The following is a 16310-nucleotide window of genomic DNA, read 5'->3' on the forward strand; positions in this document are numbered from 1 at the left end:
TAGTAAACTTTATGATCTCAACACATTCAAAATACGTTTCTGAATCCCTTTCCAACGACTATACTACAGTAGCTACACTCGGTATTAACTGAGAATAATGTACTACGCCGTTGTTGTGTATAACTTTACCGATTACCAATTACAACAGTCTCACAACACCATCTGGAAGTGGATTAACGTGTTAAATCGTACTTTAAGAGACCAGTTGACCAGTAAAATAAAGATGTAACAGGTGCCCCCCTCCCCAATTCCGTGATCTAACGAAACACGGTTGTGTGTTTAGAGTCCTTCATTTCTTTACGGTTCACTTGTTTTCAAAACATGGCTGTTCGTTCTTACTTTTCACGTAGTGTAATGGTACACTGTGTTATGGCGCATGGATGCCACTTCTACAAATAAGAAGGAACGTAGAAATAACAAATGGCTAAGTTAAGTATTATCATAAAATTACAAATAGTAACGTTTGAATGGCCTATGACGTTACAGATCGGCCTGCATGCACACCTTGATCATTTGCATGTTTGCCCAATGACAAACTAGTCAGACCAGTTTTCGACATTTCCGAGTAATTAAATATAATTGAGGACAGGTCTTGTTTACAATCCCTGTGCAGGTTTAGAGATAAAACATTTCTAAACATGAAAATACTGTGTTCGTGTGTCACTGTCTAGTATGAGGCAGCTACAAAATGGCACGGGAACCTAGGTATTTTTGTGTGATTGTATGTTGTCACCTGCGTGTAGGTAGGGCTTTAGAGGATATGGCGACTGGACACAGACAAAGGATAGTTGTCAAGCCACACACGTACAACATGGGGGCGTGCATGGGGAGTTTCAATATCCATATGTAATCCACTTGTTGGACGTAGGTGAGCGATTTTTTAGATTGCCACAGCCACAATTTTGCTTCCTTTTCTTTCGGGTCATTATAGAACATGTGTCAACCCAAAGCAGCTAAAGTATTGTTTCTTTTTTATATCCGGTCGCACGCCTCAGTGGTCTAACGTATCAAACCACTTTTCATTATTTTGAAGAGTTTTGTCCATGAAATTTAACCCTTGTCCTGGTGGCATTTTTACACAGTATTTTTCAATGTAATTTCATGTCTTGATTAGGTCTTGGACCCCCAACTGTTCTTTGCCCTGCGGTGGCATAGTTACTAGTACTTCCGCATTCATTGCGTTTCATTGCAGTGTGATGCGTTGTATGAGAAATACTCCCATATCGTACCTATACAGAGTGATATAGAGGGTACTGTATGTGCAAAACAACAATTGTTGGGCTCCCCAGGACAAGTTACGTTGTAGTTTCACAGATGATCTCACACAACATGAACTATTTGATTTTTGAATTGATACATATGTTTTCATAATCTGTACAGAAAGGATCCTGACATATCGTTGACTATTTGAAGCTGCCCCCCTCCCACATTACCCACCATGGTACAGATCAGCCGCTGTTGTGGCCTGTGGACCATCCCTGTTGGCTGCATGGCGACAGCTGCAGGGTACTCGGTAAGTGTGTTGTCTTAAATAGCTGATCTTATTGATCACTCGACATTGTATCATACTAAGTACTTCAAGCTACAGGATTATCATAATCACAGAGCACAAGTTTGGGTTGACTCGTTTTCAATTTGTATGTCTCCAGCATTAGTTGTGGGTCGAACAAGATTGCCTCCTCCAATTACAATTCAATCAATTGATAATTTAGACCAATATATAGTCCTAATTGTAGTAAAAACTGTTATAGTCGTGTAACTCTAGTTACAGACTAAAATACAACATAAAATACATTTCTCTTAAACTTTATATACCTACACCATTGCGTGCCGGTACACGCTCTAACGTTGTTGGATGTTGAAAACCCTTAAGTTCTGGATCTGTATACATATTATTTTACCTACTCTGTGTGTATGTTTTTTAACCACAGATATTTGCCTTGATTGGGATCATCTTGTGCATCGCAAAGCTTGCAAACCTGTCTTATCTCACCGGATACACTTACGATAACAGTAAGTTTATATTCGCAATTTTGTCTTGAATTTTAAACTTCTATGAAAAGCTTCCAAGATGTAACCGTGGAGCGAGGTTTGGGCCAATTTCTAGTGCTCCATTGTCATCATTGGTTTACGTGACATGCTAACAGCCCACCACTACCTCATTGACTACAATGTCTGAAACAGAAAATGAGCTTTCAAAACTTTTCGATAAAGTTTTAATGTCATAAAGGACGGCGAAGTATCATGGCATGACACTCCGCTATCAGTAATGAGAGCAAAATAATTGAAAATGCTTGTACTAAGTTGTAGCTCTTGACTCCACCCGCCGTTTTAGGCCTTTCAAGCTCAAACGCCGACGCAGACGACAACATAACCTAATCTGACCGTACTCTGTTGAATGTTTAGAGCCTGATGCTTGAACTAGTAATGTTTGGATGGCAGTGATATCTGACTAGCGCCATTCTCTGTTGTTCCAGGTCTGACGTACGTGGGGTTAGCTCTGAATGTCGCGCTACTTCTGCTCTGCAACCTGCTGTTCCTGGGCGTGGTCAGAGTAAGACTCCCGTTACGTCATCATGATATTTTTGGTAAACGGGGGTACAAAACTGCTAACAGTAACACGAAACAATTCTTTTACTTCCTATTATTGTTCCTTGCTTGATGCCTATTTTGTTATGATCAATTTACCTAAAATAACACGGCTAGTACGGTATGTGACTGAACATAGAGGCAAAAGCAAAATGTAGATCTACGACTTTCATCTATGATTTATGATTTCTAGTAAACGTTTTACTAGTTATTCATATTCAACTGCGAACGCATGCAAAGTCTGTAGTAAAGTAGTGAAATAGACTGCAAAATATTATATAAACAGATATATTGTGATATCGTGGACAGTTGTTATTAACTATTGAAAGATTTACGAGTTTTCATGTGATTTCAGAAAAATGCAAGCCTGTGTTTCGCCTGGGTGGCGGGCATGGCGCTCTGGGCATGCGCGAACATGTCAGTGGCTGTCCTGACTACAGACCAGGATATAGACCTGATCAACTCGGTACGTAACTCTTCTGTAGAGGACAAAAGAGACTCGGCAGCTAACTAAAATATGTTTGGTAATGCTAAGGTCACATTTCCGAACCGGGGCCCGAATGGGCTGTCTGCATAAAGGCGCGGTCACATTTCCCAACCCGGGGCCCGGCCGGACAGTCGTTTGGAACGAAAATTATGATATAAGATAGCAAAACACAAAAAAAGTTTTAGAAAATTAACTATAAGCACTATTTGTGTATACCCTTGATACAAATTGTTTATTTTTCTCTCACGCAAACAACCCGGGCGGGCTCCGGCTTGCAAATGTGACCGTGCCGTAAACGACAACTTGACAATTCAATCAAGAATTTAACACAAATAGTACTTATGATTAGTTTCTAAACATATGTTGTTGCAGGAAGGTGCTATTGCCAAGGATGCAGGGCCAATTTCTAACGTCCACGCCGGTATGATTGCAACTTGGATACTGGTGGTATCAGAGCTACTTCTGTTGGTACGGTCCTCTCTTTCTTATGGTTAACCGGTTGTACTAACTAGGACCAGGGGGGGAAATGATACTATCCCATCATCCTTTGCAATACACATCCCACAACACGTGTCCCAGATGGCTGACTGTCAGCACCAGGCATATAGTCTTGTCATGTTTCCTTTAAAAGTGCAGCAATGGCAACAATTTGACCAGTAATTTTTGGTTCTTTAAATTATCAAAGGACTCAAGTAGTGTATGAGGCTATCTGACTTTTGTAACTTATGTACAACTTCTTACATTGTGTCTTAAACATTTATGCAAACATTTGCTTCAAAAATGGTGCTCAAACTTCACCAAACTAAAGTGCTTTTCTACAAACTCTGTTGATTGGTGATATTATACATCTTGTGTATCAGAAAACCCCAAATGCACCAAAAAGCACTCATGGGAAACGGAAGAAAATTGCATTTGTTGATGATTATTACATAAATAATATCAAATATAATATTTTCTTCTGTTTCCCATGAGTGCTTTTTGGTGCATTTGGGGTTTTCTGATGCAGAAGATGTATAATATCACCAATCAACAGAGTTTGTAGAAAAGCACTTTAGTTTGGTGAAGTTTGAGCACCATTTTTGAAGCAAATGTTTGCATAAATGTTTAAGACACAATGTAAGAAGTTGTACGTAAGTTACAAAAGTCAGATAGCCTCATACACTACTTGAGTCCTTTGATAATTCAAAGAACCAAAAATTACTGGTCAAATTGTTGCCATTGCTGCACTTTTAAAGGAAACATGACAAGACTATATGCCTGGTGCTGACAGACAGCCATCTGGGACACGTGTTGTGGGATGTGTATTGCAAAGGATGATGGGATAGTATCATTTCCCCCCCTGAACTAGGACGTTATCATACTACTCCATATCATACTTGTCATTATGCCCTTAAGCTTGTACAATTCTTTACATTGCCGCTCATCTATTTTACATTTGTTGATAGGATCATAGGAAAGACCCACACCATATGCATATATATCGATCCTTGTATTACCAACCAAGTATGAAAAGCTGACCAGCCAAATTCTGAAGAAAATATGCTCTTGCTGTGCAAGCAGCACCTAGCGAAATGAGTCCTAACTACAGACATACTAGTATTCCAGGACCAACCTCACAAAAACATAGCGCTATATGTGGTAATTCCCACTATCGGCTTGGTGGAAAAGAATCATGTATTCATGCTAATAAATTACTGCACTTTGTCACTCTTATCTTAGATATACTGCGGCCTTGTTGTCCACACGTATGCGCAGAGACTTTCCAGAGAGCGTATCTTTCGTGAGCTATCGGCCACACGGTCCTCAGCCGAGCACAATCCAGGTAGGCTTAACGTTTATGAAAACTGAAATTAAAATAGCAGAAAGGATATTCTGATTTGTGACTGTCCAAGTATGTTTTTATTTGTTGGAAATAATAAACAGTTATGTCTATCAAACATTCAAAAAATTCCGTTGCTTTACTTTGTGCCTTTTCTGTTGCGTTTTTGTATTCAGATAGTCCACAAAAGTGAGATATTCTAGAAAAATCAATCCTCCTACCGCAGCATTCAGTATCAGCATGTCCTCAGAATATTCCAGGAAAATTAGAAACAGTGTCTGCTGTTCTTGTTCACTGAATAAAGGGCACGTCTGTGCCTTGGGGGTTCGATGATTGAACGCACTGATCAAATAACAAGCGGTAGCTATACATCTACATCTGCTATGTGCGTAGAATGCTAACCGACGTGATCCCGATGTATTCCTTATATAAGTCCCGTGTATGTTATATAACTCAAGTGCACTGGAAGGCAAGTTAAGTACATTAGAGGAGAAGGTATAAGTGTATGAGTTGACAAGGAAATTACTTTACTAATACTGGTATCCACATTAATGTTTTTTTCGTGTTAAATGTTTTTCAGAAAACGTATCTTACGGCATGGATCTTCAGCCTGTCATGGGGACGCCTCTGTACGCCTACTCATAAAGAGAAAAAGCAATCCACAGACACATCTTCTAATCCTTGCTACATGTACATACTATCAATTTCAACAGCAGTGATTATGAGTATTAGCACACAGATATGTAAGCTTAGCTTTGACTGACCCAGGGGCAGTTTTTGTGGATTTCGTCATTTGACTAGTTCCTGACAAAGAATATCTCTCACTATATATATTATACGTTTTGTAACATTGCGATGAAAAGTACATCACAGGTCTATTATAGCCATGATTCTTCAGTGACGCCGTGTTAAAAGTAAAAGAGTACAATTTAGCTGACCTGTTTTATCAAGGCTTTCAGGACTGTGCAGTAAAGCAAAGCTATAGCATCTAGTCAAGACGAATTTTGTATTAGTGTATGCTACGTACGCCCATCGTTTTTGTACATGGTCAATAGCGCGTGTATTCGTCGCGCCTGTGCATTTTGTAAAGATAGTCAGGGACGAACCATTGAGGTAAGATCGTACCCTGTGTGTATAGAGGGAGACAGGGGTGTATAGATAGTTTTTGATATTTCATATGGACGACTGTCTGTTCTTTTACTGCTTATTCTACAGTACACGTTTTGGTGGCATGGCATTATTTCTCATTCCGTGCCTTATTTTAGGGTCATCCTTGTCAATTCCTAACAAAAACTTTAACACTTTAAATTACATGCTTTTTAAGCTAATTAACCTGTCTATCTTTCCTTCTCCACATGTTCCAAAATATATTCGTACCCTGTGAAAATTATCAGTTCCAATGTTTCTATATTAGATTATCAGTCCTAATGTTCCTATATTTGATTCATCAGTTCTTATGTTCCTATTTATATTAGATTATCAGCCCTAATGCTCCTGTATCAGATGGGATATGACGTTGACCGGTACATTTTTATGCCAAACAGCACCCCATACACAGACATACCAGAAAAACAAACGGTATACATGTTGGTGGATGACAACTGCTAGCACCGTAAATGTGGCTGAGTCGCCCAATCAGCAATGTTCCTCAGCTTCTTGACTTTTTCCTATTCTATTCTGCTGATACACTAAACATTTTTATCAATACTTTATCAAATTTCCTCGGGAGAAGTTATTGGAATTCTTGATATTACAGGATCAGTGTCTTAGAGCAAGGGCGATGCATTACTTGAAAGTAATGAGACACGGCCCTACCGCTGTAGCCAAGGACATGATAAAACGTCCTTGCTGTAGCTGATACAACCAATTGTAAACTTTGATTTCTGCCCAACCCTACCGTTATCTTCACTGGTCTGTCCCCCGCCATTTAGAGAACATTGCCGTCCTGTGACAACGTATATTACACCGCCAAATTGAGTTATTCAGAATGGCTCTGTAACCACGTTCCACACGTATGGATACCAGGTTATTAATGCAATCTACCAGACCCGACAAATCACACACGTTGGAGCGCAGTAGTGTGGAATTCATAAGGCCACACCAAGTAAATTTTATGGATGACGTCCTTTGGAGACCCTAAATCTAATGCGAGAGGGCGAAAAAAAAACAAGAAGGGCCCTAAAAACAAGATGCCTAGATTAGAAATATACTAAGAGACGACAAATGTTAGGACACAAATTGAATGAGGTGACACAGTGTAATAAGCAAGAAGTCTTTTATTCATCATCAAAACAACAATAAATCAGGTGGAACAGAGGACAGTGAAAAATTTTCTGTTATGACAGGATGGTCCTGTCAATAGACACTTTCTTCGCGTTACGGGTTTCACGTCAATCTGCCGTGACTCTTTGGTCATAGTTACAGGAAGCAGGTTTTCTTGTTTTTTTTCTAGGAAGAGGCCAAAATCAATGCGCGCGCGGACGTCATCCATAAAATTTACTTGGTGTGGCCTAACAGGGGAGTTCGCTTCGAGGTACCAATCAAAGATTGACTACTTGTATTTTATGCAGGAAGTTATACAAATAACATCACCATGAAAAAAAAAGCTTCGATAGACACACGAATGCATCTGGTAAAGATGACAATAAAATAATATACGACAGAAACGTTAACATATCTGAAGAGTGTAAGCTTAGATGGACATTTAAAAAAGATACTAAAGCACTAGTGTATACGTTAGCCATTATATTCACATAGACGGCAATATTTCAATGATTATATGCTAATGAGAGTCCAATATTTTCTCCCCAAGCCAACACCCCTACAAAGCTCAGCCGATGGACCATCCCAACATCGATCTATCTCCCCACGAGATTCCCTCAGCCGTTGGCCTGGTTTTCCTGCCAATTTTGCGCCGGCGACATTTTTGCCTCCAGTCTTTGAGGCGAAAAGTCGTCGCCATGGCGATACTGAGTACTTGTTGCGGGTGCTGCAACGTTCGAACAGGCTCCATGGTCACGGCTGTGGTGATGCTGGTGAGTTTTCTAATCTACCTTCCCGCCAAACCGTGATGTGAATGTTTAGATCACAGGGCTTGCCGTATGTATGATTCTGTAGCCGCACATAGTAAAAGGGGAATGGAAAAAATGGCTGTAAGGTGCTCTTGATTTCTTGAGGAATATTTTGATTTGACATCTACCTTTCAAACATTTTCACGACAGTTTTTGACGACAGTACTTCTTTCTAAATGCATATACTCTGCCTTTTGATTTGTGGTGCGAAAAAGTTATGTTTCACACTTCTATGATTTATCATTTTTTGCGCCAGCCACTTGTATCAGGGAGTGCAGTCCACTACTGCAACCCACACACACAAAATAGTGTGTAGCGGGAATACTTTGCCGAGATTATGTGCTTATCGAACAACAACATCCCCACCTAATCTACGTTTCATCAGATAACAGACAAGCGAAAGCAATGATGACCCATCAGTGCATGCGGCGAAAATGATGATGAGGGATCTACATGTACGCCATTACCTAGATTATACATACTCTCAGAGCAGATGTTTAGGCTTCGGATTAATTTTGGCTGTATTTTAGGCGTTTTTATCAGGTATTCTCTTTTTTTTGTACTGGCATCTTTTTAACGCTAGCCTCGGGTGGCAAATGGTAACTGTCTGGCAAATGTATACAGCCTGGCCAATCTGATATTGTCTTTGCAGCCACCGAAAGATCTGCTTGGAGATTGAATTATACATAGGGCGTTACAGACCTCACACAGCTAGTAATGATGGGGTTAGATGTTAAAGCTTGTCGACTCTGGCAGTGCTCCATGTAATATGGTAATCATGAGATGTAGGAATACTGAACCAACGCCGAAGAATCCCACACACTACCTGCTTACACCCCTCCTATTGTTTCTATGCTCTATGTTACATGTAATGTTGTATTTGATCATTTTGTGTAGGTGTGACACGCTATCAGCATACCTGCTACCTAGTGCACTCCTTGTATTGTCGCGTTACAATTTTGAATAATAATAATAATAAAATACACCCCTCCACAGTCAGGACAGGGTTGTGTGATCGATCTGTTGTGTCACGGTGTGTGACCTCTGTTTTTCAGTCGTCTCTGGGAGACGAGAAGTTATTAACGCGCGGCCTTGGATAACGGCGGGTTCGCAATTACATACTACAAGATAAATCAATGCGCTACTCCTTCGATAGCGTTTCTGCATATGCTATAAACACAACTGTACGCAAATGTGTTCGTCTAGTAGTCCATCGGTACTGTATTTACCGCTTTTCGCTATTCGATGCTGCATACACCAAAAATATTATAACAAATGCAATGTCATGATACTGCATTTCAAGTACTGTGTCTGAACTTAAAGTAACTGTCACTAGGATTTTCCCATATGCCAATCAGTTATATGTAGTTCTGACATGGGTCATGTTTTACAAGGACATGTAATGCCCGCCTTATATTTTTGGCTTCTAGTAGAGAAAGAAGCGCTCTCTCGACACCACGCATCAGATTTGATAATGCTGCACACAGCAAACACATCACGTACGCTTGGCAAAATATTCTATGACAGGTAGGGTGTCTGACACGTATATAATAAAGTCAAACGTGTGCAGCCGATGGTTCACATTACCAGCAGGAGCTTGTCATTACAACGTGTTAGTGGTATGATCTTCGTAGGTGCTCATATTCATGTACCATACAGTAAGTTGACGGCATTAGTAGACTTGCTGGTCACGACTGACTGCGGAAGCAATAGGGTAAAATGGGGTGTTTCTACCTCAATTTTTCTTCATTATGTTTCTTTTCCAAAGCTTAAGCCTGTATTAGACACTTATTGTTAGAAGATAAAACAGAGATGTTTTCAAATATAAATAGGCTATATATGATATATCATAAATTACGCACGAATCGTTCTAAATTCAAATATCTATTATGGAAAGAAAGAAAGCGGTGTATGGAAAGAAAAGATACAGTGTTTGTACTAACAGATGGAAGCTTACGATTCACGTAACGTATTCTTGATTATTTTATATAACTTGTAGCGCATGCAGTGAGCTGGCAGTTATCAGGGAGAGCTAGTTGATATGCACTTCAGGGTTACTCACCACACATTCCCCGGGCTCATTAAGATTCCTGATGACGACTATAACTCAGCAGGGTGTTAATCCTGACTGAACGTGCGGCTCTGGTGTCTTTATCAGTCATGACATTGGCTTCATGAATCAATGCGTGCACAGAAATATCCCAGTATTTGACACAATAATACATAATAAACTGAGAGCTGAGGCAGCAGCATAACACAATACAATATGTACATGTAGTTATGAGGAAAGAAATATCACCATATGATAACTGAATGTCAATGCACAGACCTTTTTGCAGATAGGTCTGAATTTCGTAATATGACCTTTGGAAAACGATCGGAAGAAAATTAAATCTTCTATCAGCCAGGCGTATTGATGTGTGACGCACCGATCACCTCTGGTCTCCCCTCTCTGAGGCTTGTATTACATGCCAGACATGTTGACACCCTGCCGGACTTCCAATCAGCTTAACGTCAACCCGCCGGTACATGATCAGACCCAATTACTGTCGACTCTCAGGCATCTGGCTGGGTGTTACAGTAGCAGCATCCAGGCTAGGGAGCGTCTGAAATTTGTGGTTTTGGCACGGGAAAGTATAGAACAAAAACGAATATGTTTTGCCACTTTTTTTGGTAATAACTTATATGGTATATATTGTTGAAATTATATATTGTTGAAAATGACTGAAATTTGTGGTTTTGGCGCGGGGAAGTATAGAACAAAACCGAATAAGTTTTGCCACTTTATTTGGCAAACGTTACATGGTGTATATTGTAAATGTAGCAGAAATAACTGCAAGCAGACGTGTGACTTTGCTTTGGAATTCGCATGTCGCTGCTACGTGTTACGTGTTTTCACTGGAATGATGAGGTGATTCATAAAAGAGGCAAACATAACACTTGAAATATACCTGGGAAAAGAACAAATACCGGATATCTGCTTAGAGATTAGCAGGTTCTTATATGAAATTTCTTCTTGCCAAATAATTTGCTATTCAACAAATGATGGCTATTTTTGTGGACAAATGAAAATCAGAAATACAAACAATTTGTTATGAGTAACACCGTCGTTCTGGTCCTCATATTCCCTACACAGATAGTATGTGGGCTGGATCTGGGAGTTAGATTCAGCTACCCGATGAATGGAATCGAAAGTAAGTTTTGTAATTCTGTTGCTTAAGATGTTACTGCCATTGTTATTCATTCGGATTCATGCACACCGTACTTCTAATGCTAGGGTGACTTGTAGAGATCCTTTTCCCAATTAATCATACATCACGATCCTAAATTTCTTTAACCTGTCGGATCTTTAGTGTATTGCATCAGTCCTCTGGGATTGTAAACTCGTATCTATGCAACCAGTAGTAACAGCATCTAAAACCACCATCTTTGGCCTAATGGCCTTTTACAGCTATAGTGTTATGGTACGTTGCTAATATCTCCCTTTTGTATTTTACAGCCAAATACACTGGGGTATTCATGGATGGGATTTTTGCACTCTTGTGCATTTTTCTCATCGTGGGCGTGGCGGTGGTAAGACTAGAACTTACTGTGCGTGCATGTGGAATATCAAACAGGGCACAAAGCTCATATTGCTACAAAACAGAACTTTACTGTCTACATCTAACTACTGCATGAGTATGTATTAGAAACATTTCAGTTATTAACAGGACGTTAGTTGCCTGATTGTTGTACATGTTTAGAATATCAGAACAAGCTATAAGAGGTCCTAGTGTATCAGTCTTCCGCCTTAACATTAACTTCAAGAGATTCATAAGATGAGGCACATAATTAAAATAACTATCATGTACCAATGTGCCGAGTTGTAAAATGATAGTGATAATTGTTACGATAACATAATAAACAATTGTATATGATACAATTGTAACGTATTGGCAATCTGTACACCAATACTAGCTGGAAACTACTCTGCTATATAAACATACTGTTTGTTTGTTTGTTTGTTTGTTTGTTTCTTTGTTGTTGTTTAGAACAATAGATACCTGTGTCTGGCCTGGGTGATTGGTGCCATCATCTACCTGGTGGGAGACATGCTCCTGTGCATCGTTATAACCGTGACCATGTTTGTAGCCAAAAACGCCATGGTCAGTACTAGTTTCATGTATGTACCAGTCACAATTGATCTTCATCTGTCAACGACATTGTCAGAGATAGAAGGACTGTAACCATGGTAGAATTTACCGGAAAATGGAACTGCAGATTCGCCTCCATTTCAAGAGTCAGTCTTCGAATTTTTGAGAGAACCTACGACATTTAGAATAGTTAGAGCCCGTGTACATTAGAGGAAGAGAATAGATGCAATTTGCCAATGTTATTGTAAGCATGAGGTTAGAGTCCATGGGTATTTTGGAATCTAAATTATGATTGCCGTTGAGATGATTGACATAACATGTACAATACTTCTCTGTTTCACCAGGATGACTTCGTCACTGTCCCTCCAAACACCATAGCTACACCTGACGCTGAGTTGTTCGACTTTGGCCTTAACATGGCCATTGTGATCACCATAGCGGTTGTCTGGGTGGTGTTCTTGGTGGTGGCTTGTATTAACGTGAGTGTACAGCTAGCTTTCATGATCAACTGCTTAGTTTTGTTCTATCGCGCAATGTATACTGTACCATCGGTGTGCTTATCCATTCTAGTCACAGATACAATGTTATAATTAAGGGTACAGTAATAACTACATTAACGATCATGTACTGTAGAATAGTATTAATAAGAATGTATGTGAAATCCAAACTCATCTATGCAGTACATGCCATATAAGGCATTAATAAATCGACCATATTAAGCCAGAATCTATTTACGCTTGCACAACTGGGAATACCCTGAAATATTCTTTTGCCAAATGTGATACTTTACACATTGGAGTCATCCGAAAAATAGTTTCATCAGGTTGGTAAAGCATAGGATACGGGAGTTTTATGTTACAGAACCAAGTAATTAGACTGAGCTTGCTTACGTTTTGGTGTCTTCCCTTCCTCGGAGCTACTGACTGGAGTTCTGCTTCTCGCCGCTATATGTAGCCGGTGTAGGTGGCGCTTTTTGCGGCGAGAACACTATCCCAAACGTGGCTGAGTCTGTACACCCCCCCCCTTTCCCGGTTAATCACTGGGGTCTACTTCCCTATCCAGACTGGTTCTCCTGCTGTCTTTTCTGTCTATGACCTTGGAACCCTCCCTGTCTAAAACTGGCACAGTTGCTTGAGTAGCTCTGAGGAAGGTGTCTGATAGACACCAAAATGTAAGCAAGGTCTAACTTGGTTGTGTAAAAGAAAACGCCTGTATCCTACATTGGAGTCATGTTCTTTATCATACGTATTATGTGCGTAGATTTACTGCATCCTGGTGGTATATTCCCACATCCAAAACCTGCGAGAGAGAGACCAGGTGGACGATCAGCCGGGCGGACCTCCTCCTGCATACGAGCCTGTAGCTCAGGGCTACAGCCTTGAAGTAAGCTTTCCGTACTAGAACAAACAAAAAACAAACAAACAAACAAACAAAACACACAACCATGCCTATCTAGCACGCATAAACACATTTCCGACCGGGCAGCTAGTACATGTGGTAGATGTCCAGGGCCCTGATGAAACAATGGTAATGGTGGTGAGGTGATGTGAGCTGTATTTAACTTTGTCTGAAAACGGTGAGAAAAGCTAAATAAACGGAGATGTGCGCCAGTAACAGGTGTAGAAAGCGGACGAGAGGATGTGCAGATGTATGTATGACGGAACACCACGAACCGATTTTGTTTAACTGTAACGCATTTCTGTGTCTGCATGGTCGAAGAATTAGTGTGAATGTCATTTTCAGTGTTGCATTTAGTGCTACATTTTAAGTGACATTTTTAGTGCTACAGACATTCAGTAATACATTTTCAACTTACAGGCTGTTAAGGTGGAGACCGAGCCTCGCGTGAACCGAAAAGACACCCCGGCAACATCATCAACGTTGATCACCTCCGCCTGAAGACGTTCCTCTGTGCCAAGCTGAGACACTGAATCTCCATGTCACTCGCTCTACCAAGTTCATTGGTGCCTAGCTGATGTGATACGCCGAAGGGCGGTTATACCAGCTATAGCGATACAGTTACAGTTACAGATAGCCCTCGGGCAAGATGATATTTTGAAAAGTACAACGTTAACCACACCATGCTAATTAACCGGCAAGTACAGGGACAGGGAGGATTTCAAAAACAAGATCTTTTACAGTAATAGAAGTTGATACATTTGTACGGATTTGGTCCGATGAGCTTTCTTGAAGACAAAGTGCCATAAGATTCAGGTGAACTACTACGTACTGAGTCGCTATTCATGTTGTGTTGTTGATGCAAATGTCATGCGTTTGCTATTGATGTTATCAATGCATACTACGTTCATCTCCAAGTGATGTAATTTCACAATTTGATAAAGAAGCCAACAATATCACTATTTACGCTACTTATGTTTAAATGTTTAAATCACTTCCATATAGTACATTGATCATAAGATAGATATGTACTTCGCCACGTACTTGTACCTATTGCCTTCTCACAGCAGTGCAGATGTATCTGTGGTATGTATAAAGTACATGCTCTACTATAATCAAGATACGTGACTGTTTTGTAGACTGTATTGGCTGCTTATGTATTGATATGTGTTAAGTCGTAATCTACTGTAAATTAGAGCAATGTAAACTATAATATCAGAAAATACGCTACGTGTACGTGTGTCACTTTATAATGTTGTGGTCAGCTGTAGTAAATTTAACATTTACTCGAGAATACAGGTAAAACATATCAATAAAATAATTACTTGACCGTGTATACATCACTGTTTATTTTTTAACGTTGATCTGAATATTACAGGACAATTTACTGTATGACAAAGATTACATTTTGAAGAGAGTGTGACCGATCGACCTGACATTAAAACAAGCATAAAAGCCATACAGGTAAATTTTTCCAATTCAGATGCTTCGTACAGTACAAGTACGTTTTGTCATCCATTAGATATGGGCATACAATGCAGATGCTTCAAAACGACATATACGGAATTGGTATCTCTGTTTTTTATACGGTACGGTCTAATAATGATACATAAGATTTTCTGATCACAACTGAGCACTTGAGATCACAACGTTAACATCATCCAAGATTCTGTTTACAAGAAGCGGAGAACAACAACGTAGCAAATGAGTCTCTTATTTTATGCTTTAGCTTGATGAAATCTTTGAGTGCAATGGTCATTACTCGGGCACAAGCAGACGGTTACGTTTTAATTCCCATGTTCTTGCCGACTGTTTCCAATGTCAATATTTACGAAACAACTTGACAGACGGAACATTTCCACGTCGCCGTACAACACACGCCAACACACGGTCCGAACAGCGGTGACTGTGGCGCTTCTTCACTGCCAGAAGAGTCCTCCTTCTCTCGCCACTCTACCGAGATTTAGCAGATCAAGGTAGATGTTTGAGTTGGGTTTTTTCCACTCACCATCTGTTGAAAAATAACGTCAATAATGGTTGTTGGTAGTGTTATTTTATTGTCACCTGTGCAAGGAACAGTGCAACTGGTCATGGATAGTCCTCTGTAAGGTTAAAATCGTAAAGCACATAATTCTGCTGTATTTATGCATTTTGTGAGTATTGGGCAAATAATTGGTGTGAGCGCCGTATGCACAGTGGTGTGAATGAACAAAAAACATGTTGGACACATTCTAATAGGAATCTATTATATATGTAAGAGGCACAGGGAACTGAAATGTGGATCATTGTATGCGTGAACATGTAACGTCAGTTAACTATATAAAATGATCTCCCCAATATATACATCCCTTCGCAAGTACATACATACCTCAGTAGCCTGGTAGCGATCCTGGCCTTTCATCTTGTTGCGCAAGTTCTGATAGTGAGAGAGGACCACGATGATGCAGTATATCTACGGGAAGAAAACAAAGCAGTAATCATAACCCAGTCTTAAGCTTGCAGGAAATGCGTGTATCTGTACAATGTCAATATGTAGGCTAATTCTATGAAAAAAAGACGGAGTAGCTAGAAAAACAAGCTCTTTTGTAATATCATTCAAACTAGAAAACATTTGCAAAGCAAATACATAATTTTTACCTTCGCATATGGTCTGCTCTGTTAATTCGTATTCAAACACATTTATATATATGGTCAGACAGGAGTCTAAATCCCTGTTGCTATAAAATTGCAACATGATGCAGCCCAACACTAGTTACCATGGTGACAGACATCTGGTTCAGGTCATTGACCTTATTAGGAGGAGAAGAAGAAGA

At 39.9% G+C, this 16310-nt stretch overlaps 2 protein-coding genes across 2 annotated transcripts; both read left to right on the forward strand.

Annotated features, from left to right (window-relative positions):
• The first annotated feature begins 1369 nt into the window (after positions 1–1369).
• Positions 1370–6191, forward strand: LOC109480179. Its single transcript, XM_019782342.1, has 7 exons — positions 1370–1513; positions 1932–2013; positions 2478–2554; positions 2945–3055; positions 3449–3544; positions 4796–4898; positions 5476–6191. The coding sequence occupies exons 1-7, from the start codon at positions 1439–1441 to the stop codon at positions 5538–5540; spliced, it is 609 nt and encodes a 202-aa protein (XP_019637901.1). The 5' UTR covers positions 1370–1438; the 3' UTR covers positions 5541–6191.
• A 1504-nt stretch (positions 6192–7695) lies between these two features.
• Positions 7696–14444, forward strand: LOC109479832 (lysosomal-associated transmembrane protein 4B-like). Its single transcript, XM_019781845.1, has 7 exons — positions 7696–7930; positions 11103–11160; positions 11466–11539; positions 11998–12111; positions 12444–12578; positions 13360–13482; positions 13918–14444. The coding sequence occupies exons 1-7, from the start codon at positions 7733–7735 to the stop codon at positions 13996–13998; spliced, it is 783 nt and encodes a 260-aa protein (XP_019637404.1). The 5' UTR covers positions 7696–7732; the 3' UTR covers positions 13999–14444.
• Positions 14445–16310: the final 1866 nt, after the last annotated feature.

Source organism: Branchiostoma belcheri, unplaced genomic scaffold, assembly GCF_001625305.1.
Source record: "Branchiostoma belcheri isolate BF01 breed outbred unplaced genomic scaffold, Haploidv18h27 scaffold5, whole genome shotgun sequence".
NCBI lineage: Eukaryota > Metazoa > Chordata > Leptocardii > Amphioxiformes > Branchiostomatidae > Branchiostoma > Branchiostoma belcheri.